General features: G+C 40.6%; 1 protein-coding gene across 12 annotated transcripts in view; it reads right to left on the bottom strand.

Moving 5' to 3' along the window:
* dennd5b (DENN/MADD domain containing 5B) overlaps positions 1 to 17343 on the bottom strand; it is a 41653-nt gene extending 24310 nt beyond the window's left edge. For 2 of the 12 annotated variants that reach the window (XM_034307298.2, XM_034307297.2), the window contains exons 1-3: positions 16993 to 17342; positions 3456 to 3515; positions 1319 to 1428 (exon numbers count right to left, since the gene is read on the bottom strand). In XM_034307298.2, the coding sequence (XP_034163189.2) occupies positions 1319 to 1428; positions 3456 to 3515; positions 16993 to 17089 (267 nt within the window). In that variant the 5' untranslated portion in view covers positions 17090 to 17342. Of the gene's footprint in view, positions 1 to 1318; positions 1429 to 3455; positions 3516 to 16992 lie in introns of all 12 variants that reach the window. The other 10 variants (XM_034307302.2, XM_034307303.2, XM_034307304.2 and 7 more) reach the window with 7 other exon arrangements.
* Between the last annotated feature and the right edge of the window lie 2316 nt (positions 17344 to 19659).

Genomic DNA, 19659 nt, shown 5'->3' with positions numbered 1-19659 from the left:
AAAAAAAAACAAAAAAAACATAACATTTAACCAAAAAAAAAAAATAATAATCACAATGTCTCAGAAAAGTGTATTTTAGCATAATAATCACAGTACTGATATTATATCGTCATTTTGCCTTATTTTATATTCCCTTCATTCTCTCTCAAACATGTAATGGCTGATTAGTTCAGGAAAGACTGGAAAGCACCCACGCAGAATAAGCATTTGGGGTTTTTGGACTCTATCCAGGCCACATGCTGCTGCTGCTGCTGCAATCAGTCATCTTTCAGACACTTTAGTCAAAACTGCTCTGTGGTTCTGGGAAATTTTTTTAATGTCTTCTGGACTTTTTGCAACAGGAAACTCTCTAGTGTATATATTATACAATTATACACTATTTGTTCCGTACATTATGGCTTGGCCCTTAAAATATCTTCACAACACGGAGACACATTTCCAAACTGCGCATGCAGAAATGGCCACAATGACAGAGTTCGGGTCAGTGCTATGTTCCTGCGCTACCTGTTTATATTTCATAACGCGGACAAGCAACAAGAGCTTTGAAATTATTGGCAATAAATAGCACGGCTGTCTGTGGATCCAGAATAGAACAAACCTGGAATGATTTTTGCACTCCGCACATAATTCCCGTTTATTCAGAAGCAGAGTTGGAGATTATTGCATCATCCAACAAAACAAACGCTTCATATCCATATCCATATCCATAACATTTTCTTTTACTAACCACACACCACTCACGCAGCTAGCCGGTTTATTAGACATCCTGCTCCTATCCACGTTGGCTGGATCACACTTACTGACCATAGTCCATCTCCTGTATGTGCAATTTTACTGCATTAGCCTAGAGGCCATAACTCGTAACGTTTTTCAAACCTCTGTCTAGGAAAAACCAAAGAAAACTTCCCCTCAACTCCTACTCAGGAAATCTGAACGATCTCCTTAACCCTGAGTTCAGCAAGTGACATCAAATCAACATGGCTGCTCAGGGCATCAAGAGTAAACAAAGTACCTTTAAATGAGTTAATCTGTAAATACACAAATATTAGCTTTAGATCAATCAACATACAGACATTTTCGCTTGTTAAATCTGTAACACTGACTCTACAGTTCACTGTTTTGAGGAGGAAAATATTCATCTCTCATCACAGCTAGCTTGTTGCTAATAAAAGACGAACACGGAGGGATCCAGGGCTCTTTCCCCACTCTGGGATCGACAGTGATGTCATTCCGAGCTCCAAGGTAAGTTGAACGCAGCACAGTATCTGGGCAGGGCTATATGGTATACGATATGTCAGGTATTGCGCAATATACCCACCATGTTGACGGCATCCTGGTCAAAAGGGTTGCATTCGATGTTCTCTGGATAGTGAGCCAGCACTTTGGATTTGAAAGTCCGTTTAAGGGGACTCTGGTCAAAGTTTTCACCTGGAAAAGGGGGAAAAAAAAAAAACATGAGTGGAAGAAGGGCACAGAGGCAACATTACTCCCTGCACCACTTTAACGTTACTGTATGCAAGTTAGAATAATTTAACTTTCCAAAATATCCGTTTTCCAGGATATAATTCCTTCAGAGCGTGGACGACTGAGCCGATAAACAGAAAGCATTTCGACAGCACTGGTGCAACAGCTGCATAAATTAGGGCGGAGTCCATGTAAATGAGATGTATATGAGAGTAAAGTGGGGCATGTCATGTGCATATGAACGCAAATGAGTCAGTAAATAATCTACACAGCCGAAGCCGAATCATGAAACGTTCTCAAATCGCAAAGCTGTTTTGAAGTCGTGTGTCAGTTTATGATCAGACGCAGGTGTTTGTTCATCGCTCTGTGCTTGTTTCTATGCACCTGTGATGAGAGAGTCCGGGATGTTGCGTTACATGTAAATACATTAATTAAACACCAAAAAAAAAAAAGAAATCAAAAGCAGAAGCCTCAAGCACAGAGCACAGACTGGAAGAAATGATAGAATCGGATTGGGGATGGTGCTGTGGGCAGAGAGAAATGATGGGGGGAAGAAGAAAAAAAAAAAAAAACAACAACAAAGGAGATGAACAGCACACTGTGATGGCATCTGGCTCTATCTGTCCAGTGTTTCTGGTCATGTGACAGGGTTATAGAGCTCTTACGCAGGAGCTAATCTCCTTAGCTCTCATTACAGATAGCAGCAGCTCTGGTGTGACAGACAGACAGACAGAGAGAGAGAGAGAGAGAGAGAGAGAGAGAGAGAGAGAGAGAGAACAACGCAAATAAAATGTTTAAAAAAAGCCCTACACATGTCAGTAAAAACATGGAGCAGGAGTAATGGAAGAAGAGAAGGAGGGTAAGAAAGCGGCAGCAGAGAAGCAGAAGCTGATTTACGATAAGATCAGAGCAGAACGACCCACATTTTAACACCGCACCTCACTCAGGAAGGGCTGGGAGGAAAGAGGGAACAACAAGCTATAGGAGAGAGGGAACAATAGAGGAAGACTAACGCTGCCTTCACACTAGCGAGCGACACGTCGCTTGTGTTTCGTCGCTTGTGGGTGTGTAGCGTCTGTTCAGCGTTTTCAGCTCTGAAGAGAAAGATTAGTCACTGAAAACATAGCCTAAAGCACATGATTTACTACAGCATATAACCTATTGGTCCTTAAAATGTATTGAAAATGAATTCTAATGTTTTAATAAAGTGAATAAAGTGTGAAAATTGGTGCCAATGCTTGATATTAGCTATTAGCTGATTAGCAGCCCAAGCTAACTGTATTAGCTACAATCACTTTCCAAAGGCACCACACACACACAAAACCATGAATTTTCTTCTTACTAGTTAAACACAAATTAATTAACACACTAATCAGTGAGAACATGTTTGATGTACAATACGCACCAGGCTTCATATTAGCTATTAGCTGATTAGCAGCGCGAGCTAACTGTAGTAGCTACAAACAGTCTCCAGAGACACCAACGATCTCTGCTACTTCCTACTAAGCTTTATTTTTCTTCATAATGCATATACATATTTAATAAGATGTTGTATATGATAGGATAAGATAAAATCACTGTTATAAGCTGTACATAGGAACTAACAAATTTTTTTAATTACAAATTCAAGTTGTGAGAGCGGGAATGAAAAATTACATTCCACGTGAGCCATAGCTACAGTCCTGAAAAATCATTCGAGCCAATCGTTTGGATTTGTCGCTTTACCGCATAATACCTAATTTGCATAAAGTTCAAAAATCTCTGTCGTGCCCGCCATCGCTTACATCGCAGCTCTGTGTTTTACACGAACACAGGAAAGGAACCTCCGCATGACGCTTCGTCGCTCGCTAGTGTGAACGCAGGGTACGAAGAGAGCAAAATTATGTCCAATTTCTCCTTAAAAGCCTTAAGAGAAGGGAGGAAAGGGGTTAAAGAACAGTTAGGAGATTAGCGGTAGAGGTTAGCGATGCTGCACATGATGATGTGTTTACCTGCCGTCACGGCCTCTGGGTCTCTGCCCTGACGATCGGCCTCTAGCCACTGGTACAAAGCTGAGATGGAGCATAAGCAGACAAACAAAACAAAATGCAAATGTCAAACCAAACATGGATGGAGAAGCAAAAATGAACAAACTGAACTACATGAAAACAGGCATGAATGAGTGTGAGTACGACAACAGCATGGCATGGCCAACGAGCCGAGCTTTAGCTGGTGAGTAGCGGGTTAATGTGGGGAGTGGAGGACAAGCGCACATAAATAAAGCCTTTTCATGAAGGTTTAGGAAGCATTTTTGGGGAAATGTGATGAGATTAAGTAAATTATCATTTCAGGAACACTACAGAATGTCTTCCTGTATACAGTTCATAAAAACAACATTTACACATAATCAGTAACTGAAACCAGAATGGACTAAAGGCTATAGATAGATAGATAGATAGATAGATAGATAGAGACTGTCTGTCTCTCTTACATATATATGTGTGTGTGTGTGTGTGAGTGTGTGTGAATGAGAAATCGTGTACTTTTATAATCATGCATGGGAATCATGTCATTAGATGGTGATTCACACTGTGTGTGTGTGTGTGTGTGTCTGCTGACTGAATCATTTACACAAAGATTGAGCCATTTAGTCCTCGCTGGGAGAAACGTTTAAAGGTGTAAAGTGGCAGCAGCACAACTGCACCCCGTCCATCACGTACATTAACCTCACGGCTGCAAGGACCAAAGCAGCTGTTCAATAAGAACCGCGTCGCAAAGCGAACACTGAGCATGAAGTCAGATACTCACATAATCATGACTCCAAACTCACCACCAGGTCGCAGGACCGGGGACTTGTGAACTGTCCCTGTGTCAGTGGATCTCCAACTTCTTTACAAAGCATTTCACTACACATCGTACTGTGTATGGGTGTGTGTGTGTGTGTGTGTGTGACAAAATTTGAATTTGAAAAAAAGACTGTGTATGTAAAGAAATCAGGATGTAGTCTGGGATGTTCACAACAGTAAGCGATGTACTTCTCTGCTGACATTATTACTATTTCTTAAGTATTACACACCAAACGTTAACGAGCTCAAATAAAAGTTCTGGTAGAACGGGACCGGGTTGGTCCGAGGCCAACGGGACTAAGCTAATCTGCTAACCTTAGCTAGCGAAATGTAGAGAAAACAACTTTATCTTGTCGTTAAAACACACAGATGAGTGACTGAAATATAGCAAAGGCAATAGTACGAGGTGTGAGGTAGAAAATTACACAAACACAACTACTCTGCTATCCTTTATCACTTTAGCTAAAACAACTGCACAAATGGAGAATATTTTGAGTTCATTAATGTGATTAAATTGTGATCAGTGTATGATTGACTTAGCTAACATTAGACAAGCATATATTTAACATCAGATTATTATATTTATTAGGGATGGCACTGAAAATTTTATATTTTTGGGTCAACATCTTTTTTTGTCTCTTTCAGTTGACTGAAAACCATTTTTGGACAAACATTTGCAGCAAAGATTTTGAAGGAAAGACAATGATTTTGACCCAAAAAGATTAAATAACCCTACAGTGCAGTGTGAAATCTAACACTGCAAATAAATTAATAGTGATGATCATTAGAAAGTGAGTAAATACGCTGTTTTGGTTTCGATCGGCGCTCTCCTGTTCAACGCTGATCAGCATCAACAGAGAAAATGTCTCCATGTGAACATCAGACACCTGATTTCTAAGAGGATTATATAGAAATGTGACGTTATGGGATTTTTATACTGTTTACTGTGTATTACTGCAGAATCGCTTATAAATCCACCATCCAGCTGAGATTTTGTGATTGCTGCAGTTCCTGACTGCACAGCTGATAATATTATTACACTCTCCCCTGCTCTCCTTAAACCTGAACTGGTGGAAATGATGCTCGTTTTCCTGTCTTTTTTTTTTTGTGTCTAATGGTTCTGGACAATTAAATCGTTTATTGCAATATTTTAAAATGGAAAAATCATAATCAGGGAAAAATCAGTAGCCTAGTAGATCGTGTAGCTACATACTAGGTATCATGAACGATCATCATCTTGAGTAAAAACACCATCAAAACATTTGTCATTAGCTTGAAGTCTTGAATTTGAGAGTAAATGTCAGTTAATTAGGCTCGTAAAATAAATCAGTCAGCGCTGAACGTTCGCAATGACGCCGTCGTAAAGAAACAAGTGTTCACAGGAGGAGAGTGTGTGTGCTGTAATGCTGACTTTGCAATAGGTGTAAAACAGAGCAGTCCTTGGTTTACATCCTGTGTAGCTCCAAACATGAATAATGGAAAGACACAGAGCATCATGGGTAGCTTTTCGGCCTTCCTCAACATCTTTACATAACACACATAACATCAAAGCATTCGTGTGAATAAAACTGCTCACCAGAATTCCCACGTAATAAACCATAAGGTCGTAATGTACTGTTGCACAACATCAAGCGACAGATACAAGCACGTTTCCAGAAAACCGTGTGCACTCTGGGAAACTGGCCTCCTTCCACCGATCATTAAAAGCAATCTGCTCTGGATGTATGAGGCTGGCTCCTGATCAGCGTAAGCAGCGTGATTAACATGTAGCTTTAGCATTCAGCACATAATTCACATTCACACCAACACACACTGCGAGTCTGGAATTACGCTCATGCTAAAGGGTTTTGTTTTTGTTTTTTTTTAATCATCTGACCCACACAAAACTATATTTTTATTCCTCTTTATAATCTTTACACATCTTGTTCAAATTAGAGAGTAAGACATAATTAATCATCCATGTACTGATTTCAAATTTCAGTCCAGAAAATAGTCGGTTTAGGAAAAAAAAAAAAAAAAAAAAACAGCAAAAGGAAAAATGCACCATTCGGAAGTTTAAACGATTTCAATAACAAATCAGTGACATGTAAAGCAAGCATGGGGTGTTTGTGCAGCCTTATCTGAGGACACGGTTTACCTGATGAGTTGGAGCTCACTAAAAAGAGCAAAGTGCACACTCACACACACACACACACACACACACACACACACACACACACACACAGGATGACACAGCACAAGGCACTGAGTGCCCTTTTACCTTCCACTTTACTCGGACACTAAACACTCTACACCAGGAGACCCAAACATCAACAATTATCGTTATCTTGGCTATGAAGTCCAGAATCAATTCACTATTTCATTAAAATGTATTTAATCAAAATGTACGTAATTAAACCATAATTAATAAACTGTACTTAATTAAACCGTGCATTACTTTTTATTTCCAGCAAATGAAACATGTTGCTCATTTTTTCATGTATATAAAAAAGTATCATTATATTAGTCCATGTTTTTTTTTTTTTTTTCCAGAACTGGCAGGAAGTCCTGAAGTGATTCAGGATAATACAGTTGCACAAACACAATCGCAGCTAATATTCAGATGAAAAATGTGTACGGTCACGTGCTGCTGAACGGCAGTGCGTTGCTTAGACACACCCGAAGGCCTCTCGGGTTTATTCCACCGCTTCATCGCATTTGCAGCTGGTATCTGTTTCTGATTCTCGCTAACTCATGCAATGAAACCAACGAAGCCAGAAACGTCAACACAACTCGCAGTCGACAAGTACGACCTTAAAAATATCACCGCTAGCTCTGTTACAAGCTGAGGTGGAAACACACACTGCCTTTCTGTATTCGGTGTAAAAAAGAAGCTGAATTGTGAATACTGAGGGCCAGTGGTACTTTTCTAATGTTACAACAAAAACCCGAATATTTCAGTTGAAAATAAAATGATTGTCATTTGCATGGATTATTTTCCTCTAACAGCACACCCCAAAGTGTATTATTCTCTTATACCACAGTGATTATGTCAATAACTGCTACTTTACTTTATTAATGAAAGACACATTAGGCTTTTTAACCATAATGTGTCATAATGTGTCTTCCATTAACTAGTTTAAAAAGTTCCCTCACCAGCCTCTTTTATTTCTCTCTCATGAAGACTAAAAAAAAAAAAGAAACACAGCTAAGCTCCTCTGTCCTGAAGACTTTCCCATGGAGGAAATCTTACTGACTGTTACAAAGCGCTGACACTCGAGACTCCTTCCATAAATGATGTAATATTAATCATCGGTTATGTGAAGCGTCCGCCGTAACACATCCCTGTGTGCGTGCTGTTACTATAGAAACAATAACGTATTAGAGCAAGTGCATTAATATAAACCTGTTACAGCCGGAACGACTGTCCGAGGCGTGCTGTTGTAGAAAATCGATCTTCTTATTCGAGAATTCAACAGCGCTGTGTTAGAAGTGTTAAATGTTTCACACTGTTGGATACATGTTTAAACTTTTTGCCCCTGAAACATCTGCGTACCTCTGGGCATGTTGCTAAGTTTCTTATTCGGATTGAAAAACTTTCTAATAGCTTCAAGCGCTCTTCCCGTCAATGAGTCGCCTCAGAGTGACGTTTCTGCTCCAAAAGTCAGACTGAGTTTGAATAAATGACGTTAAAAAGTCAATTGTAGACCTGGGAGGTGTGAGATCATTAGCACAGTCTTTGTACTTGTAGCCACCCACGGCTCTCGGGCAGACGGCTAGACATTTATGACATTTATTACATTTCTATGCTCTAATATTCCTTATATATTGTACTTCTCCATTCTGCTGATCTGTACATCTTTTTTTTTCCAGTACTAAGCACTGGATGACATTATTAAACAATGACAGAGACAGGCTACAGTGTACGCACGACACAATGCTCCCTTTAATTTCCCGACTCCGGCATTCTCTCAACTCTTAACACAAATGACTCACATCTGCTTCATAGCTTTTAATGTCATTACACCTTATAGCGAGTTGCACTGCAGAAGGTTGTAGCTGCAGCCTCCGGACAACGGAAAAACACTTCCTCAACTCGGAATTCCTACTCAGGAACTCGGTCTCCTCAACTCCGAGTTCAGCAAGTGACGTCAAATCAACATGGCCGCTCACATTGTGAACAGTAAACACAGCAGCGCTTCTTACCTTTAAATGAGTTATACTGTATATACTAAAGTATTAGCTTTAGTTCCATCAACATACAGACATTTTCACTTAAATCTGTAACACCGACTCTACAGTTCACTGTTTTGAGAAGGTAAATATACATCACTCATCAGTTAGCTGCTAGCTTGTTGCTAACAAAAGACAAACACAGAGGCGTCCATGGTTTATTCCCCGTTTAGCAGCATGAACACGCGGAGGTGGAATATGATGTAATTCCGAGCTCTGACTTCCCACTTCCAAGTCGAATGCAGTAAAACTTAAACCTGTTTAAAAGCCAAACCCAGGAAAAAAAAAAAAAAACAGTAACCCTTTCAAATCTGTCATTTTCAAATCTAAGACATTTTACTCGAACATTAAAAGTTTACAAACCAAGACATTCTTTAAAATTTTGCTAACTGCTGTACGCTTACAGAAATGTTGCCAAACTAACACACTGTATTTGCCTTAGCCTTCCTGACGAGCCTGAAGTACATCACGCCTGTGATTTTATTTCACTTCAACAGACATGAGGAAAACAGTGAGAAAACGCGGCCCCATGCACTCACACGTGAGTGTGATAACCCGACTCTCGCAGGAGGCGGTACTGCTCTGATTTACTGCGTCTACACACAGCTTACACGGAGACGGTGAAGTGACGGTGAAGTGACGGTGAAGTGGCAACGACGGGCCGAGGCGTGAAAGCCTGCGTAACCGAAGCTAACTGAGGCGAGACGGCTCCGGGTGTGAAAGATGGAAACGGTGGAACAGCAGCAGGACAAAGAGCAACGTCCTCTGAAGCAGCACTCAGGATAACGGACCAGGTGTGACTTCTACAGGTGTGAAATAAAACCAGGGCGATGATTCTAACAACTAGTGCGTAAAGTGTAATGGGGCTCTTCACACGTGACCACAGAGTGAGTATACACACTCATCACGACAAAAATATCACATCACGGCACTTCAGGACTTTTCCACAATCACGATACAGGCTTCCTAACACATTGCCTGCTAAATAGTGGAGTGTTGCATGTAAATAAAATAAACCTTCAATATAATTAGTGTGAGTTAAAGATTTAATGCCACTTTAAAGATTTAAAACAATCTGCTTCCAGAGTTTCTGACTTATTCTTTAAATGTCTAAATACATCACGATATCTCATACACACGTGACAATTTATCACTGTATCGATATTATATCATCATCATCATCATCATCATCATCATCATCTCACCCAGCCCTAATACACACACAGTACGCGACGCTGCTTAGGCCAGAATTCAAACTTTACATCACACACACACACAATCATCCTATACTCTCACACACACACTATCATCCTACACTCACATACACACACACACACACACACACACACCCTCACTCGCACACTATCATCCTACACACTCACTCACTCTCTCACACACACTCACACACACACACACACACACACTAACATCCTACCCTCACTCACACACTATCATCCTACACACTCACACACACACACACACACACACACACACTAACATCCTTCACTCACACACTCACACACTCACACACTCACACACTCACACACTCACACACTCACACAATCACAGGTTCAAAAATTAACTGCAAAATCTGTGTTACAGGAATTAGAACCCTGAGTACCTATTAACTGTACTTTGTATATTTCTATCTACATTCCTGTACATATTTTGGTAAAATATGCAAAAATGATAGAATATAGATTTTTTTTGCTATTTCTTTGTAATAAGACTCAACACACCAATTTTCACTTATTTGTACGACAAAGTGAAGCTAAACATCTCAAACTCTGTCACTCGTTACAGTTTGACAGGAGTAGGGCTCCGAGGGGTGAAACACGTTTCACTGAAACCGTTACAGACGTGCCGACTGCAGATACTGATTCTACACCAAAACAACAAAATCACAAACATAAGCTTTATCTTCACAGCATGTACACTCTGGGAAAAGTGTTTCAAGAAAGGGGGAGTTTCACATTTTAAAATGGCTGCCATTTTGTAACTAGTGAGAAAAAAAAAAAATCTGTAAAATCCACGATGGTGTGGATCCAAGTGCTGGTTAATCTGACATGGAAACATCTTCACACAACTCTCTCACGTCATATTCCTTCAAAAGCTGCTCTGAGAAAAGAAACACTCAGCAAAGCACGTTGTTTTCAGTCATTTATAAGAAATGGTTTTATTCCCCACGGCACTGACCCACATGGTGACGTGAACGTGTTCCGAACGTAGGCACTGGCAACCCGTCATCGTTAGAGGTCGTTAAAAATGAACGTCCATCACTCACTCAATCGAGTTCCCATTACAACGGCGTCCTACTGCTCACTCTCAAACAACAGAACAGTTCTGCTGGCACGAGGGGTCGAGCTGTCAGAAATCTCACAGGTTAAATCTTAAACTTATTGGGCAAATGACCCCAAACCCCATGGATTTTCTGTGTGATGCGAGTCAACAGCAAGCAGAGGAACCTGGTTTATAAATGACGCATGATTCTGCACGCATGTGAGGAAGCAGCGATAACAAAACTGGTATTATTATTATTATTATTATTATTATTCACACACTCACTACGTATCTTTTATACATCCAGAAGATTAAAAAAGCTACATTCACTAGATGGCACGTCAGAGCCAAAACATCCCCGTACATCTGGTTTCCGAGTCGAACTAACGATTTCACGCACAGCGACATTAAACACATCGAAGAGCTCAGTGTCTCTTAAAACTTTCCGCTGCTGTCGTGATTGTTGTCATGATCCGAGTCTCAAATCGAATACTCCGACCTTACATTCATTCATTCACGAACGGGGTCAGGAGAGAAACTCACTTACTTATTTTACAAATTTCATTCCCCATTTGTGACAATACTGTGAAAACTCATTTATTGTACACATTTATATTAGAAATATCAAAGACAGATTCCGTGTGCTAATATTTTGAAGTGTTACTGCTATGTTTAAATGATTAGGGTACAATTTATCCTAGTCTTTTTCAGTCTCCTGACATACTGCACTACTGTAGTTCAGCAAAAATCTCCCCGTCCATCTGTCTCCTCTAAACAAACTGGTGTTGTGTCTCAAATCACATCCCTACAGACAATTCAAGACTGTTATCGAGTACAACATTAACTAGTTTTCCTATTACAGTAAGTGTTTGAATTTTAAAAACCTCTCGTGTCGCCTTCAAACCTGCCGAATGGACGGTTTTGCGTAGCAGACTTCTCGACCTCTAGTTTGGGAAAACCTGTCTTACAGGGATGTTGAATTCTTTATCCCTGATGGGGAAGACAGTATATTTCTGTATAGCTTTATTAACCAGACAGTATGTTCAAGAGTTTGGAATTCAAAAGAAATGTGTATCCAGGTTAATGAGCTGTTACACACACGATATTTCATTTCCATGTCAATTTGTTTACCTTGCATGGTGTAACACAGGTGCTATTTATTTGTGCGGTGTGCAGAACAGAGCAACGCACTTCAAATCATGAAACTGAAACAGGCTATAAAAAAAAGTGAACAGGTGTGGAATGCAAATTTTCCTACACTAGCAATAACGTGAGTAGTGTTTTAAACTAGAAATCCGCAACTACCATCCTGTGTGGAGCTCGCGTTTAAGAAACCAGGCAATTCATGGGACATTATGAGACTGTGTGTGTGTATATATATATATATATATATATATATATATATATATATATAGCAATAGGAATAAAGGAAACACATCTTAGTTGAGACACTAACACCTGTGCAATGATTCATCAAGCAGCAAGACTTTTTTTTAAATATATATATAAAAGACTGTTTTATCCATGTTGTAACAATGTTGTGAAATATTAAGGAAAGTTCATTCAAGTGCAGCTAAACAGCTCCAGGGCAAGTCTGTGGGTTGCTCTGTATTTGGGGCATGAGAAAGCTTGTCCCCAATGAAATTCCTCAGAAATTATTTTCACTTCATCTAAAGACAAGTCTGCAGTGATCAGTTTAAGAATTCATCTCCCATATCTTTCGCTAATAAATTGATGTTTTTCCTGTACATTCATTTTAAACAGCTATGTAAGTCTAAATCTTCAAAAATTCAAGCACACTTCTCTGCTGTAACCTGATGGATCTTCGCGTTCGGTCGAGCAGGACTTCGGGTTTTATCCATTACAATCAGACTGGCTTATGAAAAGTAGGCGATCCAACACAGGCATGGTGTCAGAGCAGGAAGTTATCCTGCAGTCCAACCATCGAGCTGCTCACATCAGAAATCCAGGGAACCAGGACAAACAAATTCCACATCCGGGAAATCAGATACTTAAATCCTAGTTGCCAGGCAGCAAGCTGCGGATATGCGGTTATACGTGGCCAAACGTTAATGCGTGGTTTAATAAGGACTTCTGAAATGCTGCGCTTATGTTGTGACATGCGCTTCTCATGCTTCATCACAGAGAAAAAGCAGGAGACGCACTTCTACACGGTCCACCAAAGGTGGCATTCAACTTATAATCATTTTTAATAAAATTACACAAACCCACAAAAAAGGAAATGAACAAGCAAATGATCTCAGTGCTGGATTATAGTGGAAAAGCCTGTGTGTGTGTGTGTGTGTGTAAGCCCTTAGGGATTTAATGCATGTGCTCAGTCATGCAGGGAGATGATCAACAGGATGTGCGTCCATGGCCTTAACAATGAGAGCGGGCGAGTGCTGCGGTCTGCTCGGCCAGGAACGCATCAGGAAAACCCTCTCTCTCTCTCTCTCTCTCTCTCTCTCTCTCTCTCTCTCAGTTTCAGTTTTCATGTGCTTTATTGGCATGGCAAATAATTGTACATTTGCATTGCCAAAGCAGGTACAAAGGAAGGTTAATGTAAAAATAGGAGAAATAAAACAAAAAGACAAAAACTAAAACAAAATACTAATAGATTAAAATAAACAACAACAAAAAAAATAATAGTGCACACAATGTACATAAATTAAGGACAATATAAAAGAACTATATACAGAATCATTGCAAAAGAAAGATAAAATGGGTAAAATTACAGAATAAGTGAATTTACTAATAAAGATAAGAAAAAGTATAAAACAACAATAATAATAATAATAATAATAATAATAATAATAAAGAAAAGCAATCAGAAAACCACACTCAAGCTGTGTACTAAAGCTCCGCTGAACAGGCATCTCACACTAATCTCAATATTTCCTCTAATATATATTCATCTATAGACCACGTCTCTCTAGGGCACTTTCACATTTATTCTGAATCAAAGTGAAACTAACACTTCTAGTTCGTCTGCTATTCGGTTTCAAACTGCACGTAATTCAGTGAAGCATGGCTGAAAACTTACTCGCAAAACTCTTTTATTCATTGGTTAGAAATACGGCGATGGAAAAAGGCAAACAAACCTTTACCAAGTGCTAGGGCTGCACAGTATTGAAGAAAAAAAGTGTTAAATAATGCGGTATACGGTACAATAATGCTGTAAGCGTGTAAAATCAAGTTACATTTTTTTATTTTATTTTTTTTAACTGAAAATGGCATAACCAACATAGACGTTTCATGTTCGTTTGAGGGAAAGAAAGCATTCTCTGCTGTCTGCGTCGCCCTAAAGCTTTGACTTTTCACAACTTTTTGAAGTATTAAAATCATTCAGTTATCACATACCGTGATGTTTACATTTGCGATATTTCGATAATTTCGATATATTGTGCAGCTCTAGCAAGTGCACAGAAACCACCGAGCCTAGTGAACACGGCGCGAGTGCTCGATAAATAATTAGCCTTTATAAATAAAACATCTTGTGCATCACATCCGATACGAATATCCAGAACACATCACATTTCTACAGCTCTGTCCTTTGGCTCAGTTTGTGTCTTGCATGTACGAGAAAATGTCGCCTACATCCCTAAACACACGGCATGTTTGGTTCACTCTGGGCTCGATTGGACCCGGGTCGAGACTACCTCCCTCAGTAGCTCTCGGACCTGAGTGAGATTACAGTGTACGCCTAAACGACGAGGAAAACACACCCGGGTCCGATTCAAACGCTAAATATACACTAAACAATCGTGAACGCACCATTAGACCCTGAATTTGATTCTAACAGACTTTACGTAGTATAATGAGCAGGACACTTAACATAGGGTTAAAATCTGGATTTTAATTCTGGATGTGAATGTCTCAGGCGTAAACGTGTACTGTGTGTAAGCGTGTGAGGATATAGTGTTTTTGTCGCACCCACATTTCTCCTTGGTCATCGTATCAAGTATACTGTCACCTAAAAATAGCATAAAATAGATGGTTTTATATGATGCCTCCAGTGCTACCCACGCTTAAATACAGTGTACACTTAAAGACAGCCTCGCTCACACACACACACAGCGAACTGTCCAACATACCAGGCTTTACAGGTGACAAACAGGGACAGGACAGAAGATATACAGACACGACCGCTCACGTCACGGACACGACCGCTCACGTCACAGACACGACCGCTCACGTCACGGACACGACCGCTCACGTCACGGACACGACCGCTCACGTTATAGACACGACGCTCAGGTCACAGACACGACGCTCAGGTCACAGACACGACGCTCAGGTCACAGACACGACGCTCAGGTCACAGACACAAAGCTCATGTTATAGACACGACGCTCAGGTCACAGACACGACGCTCACGTTATAGACACAATGCTTATGAAGGAAAAGTCTTGGGAACAGGCCTCAGCCCTAAAATGGATACAAGAGAAGATACTGGTGATGTGCTTTACCGGTTTTGTTCACTGAAACAAGTCATGACTTGACAAAAACCCTCACCCACATCTTGCCTGAAACACGTCGCTGTGGTAGCATCAAGGGTACAGCGCGTGTACCTTTAGTATGTATCGTTACACCTTTAAAAATAATTTAAGCTACTTTTACCAAAGTAAAGGTGCACCACATGCACCTTCCCATGTATACTGATACAAGCTAACGGTACGAAAGACGTACACAAACACAACAAAAACAAACACAGGCTTTGTGGCGATTATTAAACCATTTCAGTCACGACTGTGTGACAACACTGTAAAAGCCTAATGCTAAATATCTCATCTAAACAAGCCTGAACTTAACATACATACACACACACGAGCACGGCCGTGTCTGTACTCATCAGCTTCATCTTTAAAGAGCTAATAAAATATTATCGTATATATTTATCAGGTGCATGGAAATAAAGTAAGCACACAATATGTTTAATGTGGATGCCAGAAGTTGAGATGCATTATTAGTGCTAGTAACGCTTCAGTGGCAGATTCTCCGCTATTTAACAGAAAACCAAGAGATTTTTTCACATTTTAACCCTTTCACGCATCAGGTCCACTCTCTGTTAGATTTTTTAGGAAAAGATAAGCTGTAAATCATTTCCAAATTACTTTAAAGGTACAATAATCAATATTTTTCATTTCTTACTAGTACAAATACCATGGAAAATTATGTAGAAATGATCAAAAATAATAGTTTAAGCCATCGTCTCTGAACAAGTGTATTACATAGCTAAAAAAAAAACAGTCTGGAAGCTTGCTTTATGGAACAGAAAGTTTGCTTAGATGTTGATTGGCCTCTTGTCAGTGTTCTAGCTAGAGCTAGCCGAACCACAGTAGGTTTTGGGGGCGGAGTTTTGTGTACACGGGAGGAAATAGTGGCAATTACTCAATGAGTAAAAAAAATTATTCAAATCTTATTCAATTCCAGCTGTTTAACCGTTAAAAACTTTCCCCCCACAAACATTACTTCATGTACCTTTAACATAAATCATTATCCAGATTTCTGTTGCGTTGGAGACTTTGTTGTTATCAGTGCACGCCTTCAGTAAATCTTTACTAACTTTATACGTTATATATAGACACATTCTTTCACCTCATTTAACTGTGTAAATTTTGTAAACGTCAAGAATATTCCTATTTTAATATTATATATATATATATATATATATATATTGCATGAATTTTTGTTTACAATTTCAGTTCTAATGTCTTATCATGTTTAACTCCTACACATGGCCAATGCATTTACTTTTGTAATCTCAGTGATATGTGATCAATGCTGACTCTCCATAAATATATCATGCAATTCTAAGGAAATAAAAAACTCAACTAAACAATCACTACAGAAGCTGGGTGTGTTCCTAAACCACTTAGGCATGAAAGGGTTAATGTAATAATGCACTATTTTTCAGGAGCAGTTGATGAGAACAGGATGAGCCGGCCCTGGTGTGTGTGTGTGTGTGTGTGTGTTGAGGAGAAACAGTGGAGTGTGTGGCGCAGCTGAAATCACGGACTCATCCCGTTACCGTTAGAAAACGCGGAGAGATAAACAGACTGCTGGTGCAGAGAATAAAGGAGTGCAGAGAGAATAAACTGCTTCAGAGCAGCTGCGCGAGCGAGCGCGCGCTCAGGGCAGGAAAACAAGGCGTCCTGGGAAAGATCAGCGCTTATAATAACCCTGACCCAGTAATGAGGCGAGCTGTTACCGGCTAAGGCGTCGGGCTCGAGGCCCGTGGCGTTGTCCAGTCCACATAACACGAAGTAATGGGCGAAGCGACACGACGCCGTTGTGCTCGCGCTCATCTTCTCGCCTCGCTTTGTCCGGGTCGGTCCGCGGTCTCTGTGTTTACTGCGACCACAAAGAGTCCATGTCCGAACTGCTTCTCAGTCTCACGAGCTTGTTCAGAACATTAAAGATCAGAAAAGAAAAGAATAAATTCTCACGAGGACACGAGACCCCTTTAAGCCGCCGTGTTTGCGTGCGTGCGTGCGTGCGGTGCGTGTGTGCGCGCGCCTCCGTCTCTGTGTGTGTGAGATAAAGCTCCTCTTACTGACAGTGCACAGAGTCGGCTCCTGGCGTGCACGCGCTCATGCGCGCACCCTGACACGGCTCAGCCAATCACATGCAGCCTTTCAAACCTTCCAGCCGATTCAGCGCCGCTGATTTGCGACTACTTGTTACTCCTCAGCTGTTTCAGTACACACTCCCCTCAGCAGCATGTAAAGAAAATGAAGCACCCAGACTTCCTTCTTATAAAAATAAAAAAATCATCTGCATTATTGAGTCGAAGGAGAAAACTGAGAGTTCAGGTGTTTCAGGATTGCTGCAGGTTTCTGAAGATTTCTTTCATTCCTTCATCTTCTGTAACCTCTTTATCCTGGCCAGTGGATAACACACTGGAGATACACACTGGAGAGTACAGCAGTCCATCACAGGGCAGCATGCACACACTCACACACACACACTCACTCACACACACACACACACACACACACACACACACACGTTCACACCTGGAGCAGGCTCCTGCTTGATTGGAATGAAAACCTGCACCACAGCGGCCCTTTCCGGATAAGACTGGACACCCCTGACCTAGAGGCAGTTTATCTTAGCTAATCCACCTACTGGGGTGTTTTTGGGAGGTGGGAGGAAACCAGAGAACCTGGAGGAAACCCACATGGATGCAGGGAGAACACGGACGAGCATGACACTCCAAGAAGATCCGCGAAATAACACGAAATGCAAAACCCAAACATTTTCTGACCTGAAGGCAAGATGCCACACTGAAAAGCAGAAGATGTGTTTCATTGCTCTAAAGAGCTGAATTTGTGTGAAAATGTGATCTACCTTTACAAGTAATCCACGTGCTGCGTTTCACTGTGCCATCTCTAACCCTGTGCAAATTCTAACCCTAGCTCAGTGGTAAGCCTAACTCAAGCATAAACAATTAATAAACATTATTAAAAATGATAAAAGGCATCATTAAAAAAATGTTGTCTGGCTCATCATCTTCAAGAATTCTAACCCTGGAAGCTCTGCGTACTCGGGTTTTCCTGACCCTAATCACTTAACACCTGTGAGATGCCTTTATATTCAGAGTATATATTATATAAGATACAAGCTATAAGATGTATAAGATATTATACACCTATGCACACTATGCTTACCCAGAAACCGGGTAGGCTTGTAAGCGGTCATCTGCAGGTTGTAATGATGTCATTTCCCACCTCGGCACGTTCGACATGCGAACTGGAAAAAACATGGACACCTTTAAGAAATTGTGTCTTTTGTTTGCTGTTTCTGAGAAAATAGAGCTCATAAAAAGCTTCTTTAACTGCACTTTTACAGTTACAGTTTTTACAGTTTGTCTGCTGGTTCTGTCCTACTGTAGCGAACTTTAAACATTTTGGACTGAAACTGCAGCACTGCAACAACAGCGGACAAAATGAGTAGCTTAGCAACAAGCTAACATTAGTGATAACTCTAATGTTGATGATTAACTTCTCAAAACAGTGATTAATATGGTCAGTGTTACAGATTTAACCGAGTACTGTATCTGTATATTAACTGATCTAAAGCCAATCCTGCTATAAACTCATTTAACAGTAGAGAAGAGGGACTTTACACTGTTCACAGTGAGAGCGGCCATGTTGATTTGATGTCACTCTGTAAACAGGGAGGGAACTGGTAGCTGAGAAGACAACCCCAAGTTGACCAGTTGAAATTTCATGCTGAGAGGCATTTTCTGTGTTTTTTACTGGTTGTAGGTGGAGAATTACAAGTTGCAACTTTGCCTCGAATGCAGCACTAGTCCAACCGTAACCCTAGATAAACCCTAACCTAGATCAGCCCTAGCCCTAGCCTAGACAGACAAACTCTAACTCTAGCCGAAACCTTATCCTAGCCCGACCTTAGTGCTGTCCCGTAGCACAACCCTAACCATAGGCAAACCTTAACCAAAGCCTAAGCCTAGGCAGGGCAGTAACTTACGTATGTAACCTCTCTGTGAACCATGACGTAGTATTTTCTTTAAAAAAAAAAACCTTCACCAACAGACATTGATTCCCTGTCATCTTCTTGCAGAATTCCTAACTGTTCAGCTGGTTCAGAGTGATGGGAAACCCTAGCTGTTATCTGGTGTTCCTAGAACCACACTTAATGTCCTATTTAACACCTCCTAACTGCCAGAGTGCTGTTTTAACACCAGTATGTCACAAGGAACCGACTCACCCTGAGACTGACTGGAAGGGCACTCAGGTGGTTCCCCTACATGAAACACTGCCAGATCAACTGGATGATCACCAAAGTGGGAAATTTGCCCATAGACAGGAGCCGTGGATTTGGCCTCAGGGTTACTCCAGCATCATCTGGC

This window comes from Pangasianodon hypophthalmus, chromosome 9, assembly GCF_027358585.1.
Source record: "Pangasianodon hypophthalmus isolate fPanHyp1 chromosome 9, fPanHyp1.pri, whole genome shotgun sequence".
Lineage (NCBI taxonomy): Eukaryota > Metazoa > Chordata > Actinopteri > Siluriformes > Pangasiidae > Pangasianodon > Pangasianodon hypophthalmus.
The sequence above is the reverse complement of the archived record's forward strand: the minus strand, read 5'-3'. Positions and strand labels throughout refer to the sequence as shown.